Consider the following 6,209-nt stretch of genomic DNA (forward strand, 5'->3'; position numbering starts at 1 on the left):
CAGTGCAGTATGACGAGGCGTTTGAGTGGGAGCAAGTGAAGCCCAAGAGGTTTTTTACTTCTCATGTATGCTACCTCGGCTTGTAGATGAATCAGGGTTCATACAGCCTATTAAGAGTAAAATTCAAGCACTTTCAATGTACCAAACCAGACTCTTGAAGCCTTTTTCATCACATCTAAATAGTTACTATAAATGTATTTGTGAAAAATATAGTTCCCAGAATTCCTTTTATATTGTCACATTGTTTATTTTAGCTGTTCATATTAACTTTGTGTGTTTTGATCATGATTATTTAATGCTTGCTAATTTCAGAGTAAGGGATCAAAAGAGGACTTAACTTGTTATGAATGACGTGACAAATATGACAGGAAGATTTTTGGTTTACATGAGTGATTGTGTAGATGAAACACCAGATTATGTTGATATGTTAAAAAGCATTTTTCAAGGAGTATATTTGAATTCAAGCATATTTCCAACCTTAAAAACATAAGTTAAAATTAAGCATTTTCCAAACTTTCAAGACTTTGTACAAACCATGATGAATATGCTGGAGGACAGTTTAAGCTAAATTAAATTTACATTGAGATAATGGGCAAGGTTTTAGTGCATATCTGCACATGTGGAATGACCATCAATGTGTGCCATTCATTAAGCGAATCAGAATGACATCTCTGATTCCACCTTTGTGTAAATCAGCTTTCTGTCAGTTATGCAAAAACATGCTGTCACAGTTGTTTACTTGCTGTTCTAAGAATGAAAAGACATGCAACATGTTTGCTACAGTTTATTTTACTCCAAATAAAAAAGTACCAGCATGTCATATTTAAAAAGCTGATGACATTAAATGTTGCCAGTGATTACATACTTTTCTCCATCGTCCAAAGTAATGTGCCAAACAAAACAAGTTGAATAGAGTTTAAACAAATTCAATGCAACATGAAAGTTGACATGGACTTCATTGTTTTATAAAGTGATGGCACCTAACGTATGAAGTTTATATTCAATTCAAAAGGGCTTTAGTGGCATGGGAAACAGACGTTTACACTGCCAAAGCAAGTGTGAAATAAAAATAAAATAAAAATGCACATAAAATTGATAGAGATAGATAGAGAGACACAGAGAGATAGATATGCGCACCCACAGATAAGTAAAAAGTAACAATAGAAATAAAATGTAGACTTGCAGTTAAAAATATATATATACAAATAAGTGAGAATGATACACATTGGTTTTTTTTTTAATGAACGGAAATGTGTGTGTGTTTGTGTGAATGGATGCGTGTGCTGTGTGTGTGTGTGTGTGTGTGTGTGTGTGTGTGTGTGTGTCTGTCACTCACTGTCCCTCAGGTTGTGGCATGTTGATACATATTGGGCAGCAAGATATGCCCTGCCTCCTTCTCCCAGGGAGTGTTTTTTTTTTAATTTGAGTTAGTTTGAATCACAAATGAGATCCTCCCTTAAATTGACAAGAGCAGCACATATTCTTAGAATCTTGTCTATTTTAGGAACCATGGAAATCGAAACAACCTGTGATAATATTTTGTAATCTTTCAAACGTCTGATTGCCCTTTCAACATGAATTCTTATATGTGCAATTTGTCTCGTGTATGTCACCTGTTCCTCTGGTAGCTGTCCACTCTTTTTTGTAAAAGAGGGCGCTACCAATTTAACCTTTCTCTCAAACAGCAAATCTTTTATGGTAAAGCCTCGCTCTGCCATGACCTCATCTCCAGGCATTAAATTGTCTAATAGTCCTGAGTCTGTGGTTATGAATTTGTCACTGCATCGCCCTCCATATGCTGCAGACATAAACATGATTAGTCCACATGGGGCAAAAGCTACCAGGTATTTCACTGTGTTATGTGAATAATAATGGCTGTATGATTCCCCTCTTGAATCAAGGTTTTTGGGTTTTTGTAAAAGGCTCTCACTGCAGTCTACAATACATGTTGTATTAGGAAAGTTCTTTTTAAATGCTTCAGGCATGGTTGCCTGAATAGTTTCTTTTGGAAGCCATGGAATTAGAGGTCGCAAAACTTCCTCCAGTTTGTCAATCCAATGTGAAATTATCTTGCTAGCCATGCTCTGTGATATACAAAACTGTCTGCTCAGATCACCTATCACACGGTTGGTCTTTAATTTCATAAGGGTGATGAGAACTTGATCTCGCACACATATTGTAAATGCATTGCTAGCATATCCTTCCAGCATTGACACAAGGATGTTAAATGTTTCTAGGGCTATACCAGTGTAGAGCAAAGCATCTGAGTCGTTTTGAAGCATGAAGTACCCAATCCCATCACACTGAGTCATCTTATCCTGCACATCTTTTCCGCTGACCGTCTTGCAATAATCATGATCGTGTCGTACAGGGTCCTCCCACTGTGTGTGAACTGTGTGGCACTGTGGGTCAGGAGGATGTGCAGAGCTTGAGATGTCAGCGTGGTCTGAGACAGTCAAAGGGAAGTCCACCAAGCAGTCTGACAAACACACAAAAGTATTGCCAGAGAAAAGAGTAGGAGAGTAAACACTGTAGACAAGTAGGTGCAACAGATACTGTACATTTGAATCACTTCCATATGTAAATTTGGGTTGATAAAACACATTGTCAACATGAACTGAATAACTTTCACATAGGTAGGACTATTGGATTGCATTAGGTTGTTCAGCTATAGGAAATAACCTGATAACTACCTAGCCATACACTGTGTTAGCATGTGTTATCACTGCAAATACACGCTGACGTTTGTGTGATCAAACCCTTGTGTAATCATTGGTTTTAAATTTGAGACTTGCATGGATTATTAGACTACCTACGTCCATTATTACATTCAGTATCAGACTGCATGACATTTTATAACAGTGTACAATATTATATAATATTGCAACAGATTTGAAATTTGAGAAAAAAGTGATTAACTAGGTGAGGCTCTTTTAAATATTCAATCTGCTCGTACTAATCAATGCAACAATAGCGAATGTAGAAAATAATTAATACTGGACATAAACACAAATATTAACGATACTGTGGTTGCCAAGTAAACGTTTTTAAGAAGCCCAATAGCTAACTTAAATCATCATATATCTACTAGAAAAGCAATGCCAACATATGCTTTGCTGCGTAAAACAGGGAACAACTGTATAGCAGTTTAACTTACAAGGTGCATCATCCTCTTCTTGATGAACGTTAACGTCGCAGCTGGAATTAGCCGTGTGGGTCACTGTAGGACGCACTAGCTTCCGCCTCTTCTTTGGAGGAGGTCTGTCGTAACCCAGATAGAGCTCCGGGTTGGGGTGCAGTTCTGTGGGCCTCTTATCAACGAAGTGGAAAGAGCAAACGTACACTCTTTTCGGAGGATATTTTAATCTCAAAGCCGAAAGCCACGCTACTTTCCTTGCCTCCTTCGTCGGCATTGAATGCAAGGAGTAGGGCGCAGGGCAGGGGCATTTTTGTCGAACTTGTTGATGTTCCACACAAAACGTTTCTGAAAAACTTTTCAATTTCCTTGAATTGTTGTAGCAACCAACAACGGCGCAAGTTGAACCTGAGCTCATTTTTAAAACAAATGAGCATTTATGAGCTAGCTACTTAATATAACGTGGCTTTTGGTTACCTCTGTTTGTTGCTTTAATGACCACACTCCGTACAGTTGCAAGCAAGGGATCCGGAAACAGTAAACCGGAAAGCGGTAGTAGTCATGTGTTACGGCAGCAGCACCCATTGGCAGCTGAAGAAACATGTGAATAGTAGTTTTGCCCCATATAATAGAACTTTTGTTGAATGTGGATTTTGTATGAAAGTGTCTAATCATCAGTGTCTCATTGGTCTTGGGAATTTTAACAGAGAAAACCTCAGTCACGCACTGCCATAATACAGACAGCACGTTGCAGACAGTGTCCTACCAGGGATACAAACACTCTGGACCATTGTTATAGGCCTACTGTATTAAAGGACGCCTATGGCTCTCTCCCCTGTGCAGCTTTGGAACTCTCTGATCACTGTCTGGTTCATCTTCTCCCAACATAGAAGCAGAAACTAAAATCTGCTAAATCTGTGGTCAGGACTGTGAGGAGACCACAGACCTGGATGAACTCTGACACTTTGACGTCTTACGTCAGTTTTTGTGTATATGTGTGCAACGACTAAAACCTTCTGCACATACAACAATAAACCCTGGTTTACAGCAAAACTCAGGCTGCTTCATTAGACTGAGGAGGAGGCCAACAGAAGTGGGGATAGAATCCTGTGTAACCAGTCCCGAAACACACTGATGAAGGAGATCGGAGTAGCCAAGAGGAGCTTCACTGCGAAGCTGAAAAACAACCCTGCGTCAGTGTCGCGAGAAGGAAATAACCAGCTACAGGAAACCATCCCCCCCAGGACCAGACGGAGGGTCACCCTCCTGCCTGAACGTCTGTGCTGATCAGCTGGCCCCCATCTTCACACAGATCTTCAACAGATCACTGGAGCTGTGTGAAGTCCAAGCCTGCTTCAAACGCTCCACAATCATCCCAGCCCCCAAAAAACTCTCCATCACAGGATTAAATGACTACAGGCCCGTCGCCCTGATGTCTGTAGTCATGAAGTCCTTTAAAAGACTTGTCTTGACCCACCTGAAGGACATCACAGACAGTTTGCCTACCAAGGCAACAGGTCAGGCCGGGGTACATCACATTCAGCACGGGAGGTTGAACAGCTGGCCCTCTGGTGGGGTCAGAACAACCTGGAGCTGAAGACACTCAAAACTGTGGAGAAGACAGTGGACTTCAGAGAAAGATCATAGGTGCCAACCTGCCCTCCATTCAGGACTTATACATGTCCTGAGTCAGGAAACATCACTGCAGACCCATCACACCCTGGTCACAACCTGTTCCACCTTCTCCCCTCTGGTAGGCGCTTCTACCCACAGGCCAGTTTTTACCCACTCATAGTGCAATAACCCTGTGACACAAACATCCACTGTACCTGTAAATGTCTCTCATTGTTTATATAAATATGACTTTTTGAATCTATGCGCAATGTGCATACTGTATATATGCAGTATCCACCTGCCTACTTTCTTTGAAGTAGTGCCTATGTTATGCAAATAGTTAAGGCCCATCAAGCAATACATAAATAGTATAGTTATTTAACCTAAAGTGAAGCCTTGAATTTGAAACATCCATGCATCTATATTGGTGAATAAATTATACCACCTTATAGTTCAACAATCTGAACTATCCATTTAAAAGCCATATACTGAGATTGAACAGTGGACCTATTTTTCCACTTTTTAATGAATCATGTGCTTAAAAGAATGATCTTTTGTGTAAAAAAAGAACTGATGAAAACAATAAAAAGGACTGTGTATTCCATGGCATAATACACAATATATTGTGGTATAACTGTAACACTTTAATAACCATTAAGTGGAATTGTACATTGTCATTATAATGATGAGTTATAAAGTTCTATATTAAATGACATGTCTGTTCAAAATCCATAAATATTTTGGTGCACTGACATTGATAGAATTGAATGGTTGTTTAATCTTAATGCTTATAAGTTGGCTACCTTTGTGTCTATAGCTTGGAAAAAACTTCAGGATAGTTTATTTGTTTAGTATCATTTGTAATTTATGTTGCTACTCTGGTTTCTGGTCTCTTTTTCTAAATAATGGTGTCTTGTAAGTCTGTTTTGGCTGGGCATATTATTTATGCATGACAATAATAATATAAATCAAATTATATACAGTACATAGACTGGTTTGGATTATAGATTACAGAATGAGTACTGACTGGAAAGGATTATAGGTAACACTGTAGGATGTTGTCTATTCAAACAAACTGCAGTCAGCTAATGTCTCCCTCTGTGTGTGATTAGTACTTTGAGCTGCATTTTGTGTATGACAGTTGCTACGTAAATAAAGTTTATTATTTACTACTAACTACTTATGCTACATTTTTAAGTTGCAGATGGCACATCACCAGAGTAACTCAAACTGTTGAGGGTGGAGAAATGAAAGATGTGAGTGTTACAGCCTATGGTTACATCCCAGAGTTGTTTGTCGTGGGAGCCACACACATGCGACTGTCTCTCATTAGAAGACAGAGCTGTCTTATGGGTGGCCATTTGTCTAGAGATGCTTGATGGGACCTAATGGGCACAGGATGTGAATTAATAAACAACACCCCATGGTACATGTGTGGACAACTAATAGTGCTTAACGA

General features: G+C 39.2%; 1 protein-coding gene across 1 annotated transcript; it reads right to left on the bottom strand.

The window, feature by feature from the left end:
• Window positions 1-771: 771 nt before the first annotated feature.
• On the bottom strand, window positions 772-4,992 carry si:dkey-56d12.4 (uncharacterized protein LOC799220 homolog). Its single transcript, XM_044217733.1, has 2 exons — window positions 3,158-4,992; window positions 772-2,479 (listed from the first exon to the last, which is right to left on the bottom strand). Exons 1-2 carry the CDS (start codon window positions 3,552-3,554, stop codon window positions 1,428-1,430), a joined length of 1,449 nt encoding a protein of 482 aa, XP_044073668.1. The 5' UTR covers window positions 3,555-4,992; the 3' UTR covers window positions 772-1,427.
• Between the last annotated feature and the right edge of the window lie 1,217 nt (window positions 4,993-6,209).

The sequence above is a fragment of the Siniperca chuatsi genome, linkage group LG12 (assembly GCF_020085105.1).
Source record: "Siniperca chuatsi isolate FFG_IHB_CAS linkage group LG12, ASM2008510v1, whole genome shotgun sequence".
Taxonomy (NCBI): domain Eukaryota; kingdom Metazoa; phylum Chordata; class Actinopteri; order Centrarchiformes; family Sinipercidae; genus Siniperca; species Siniperca chuatsi.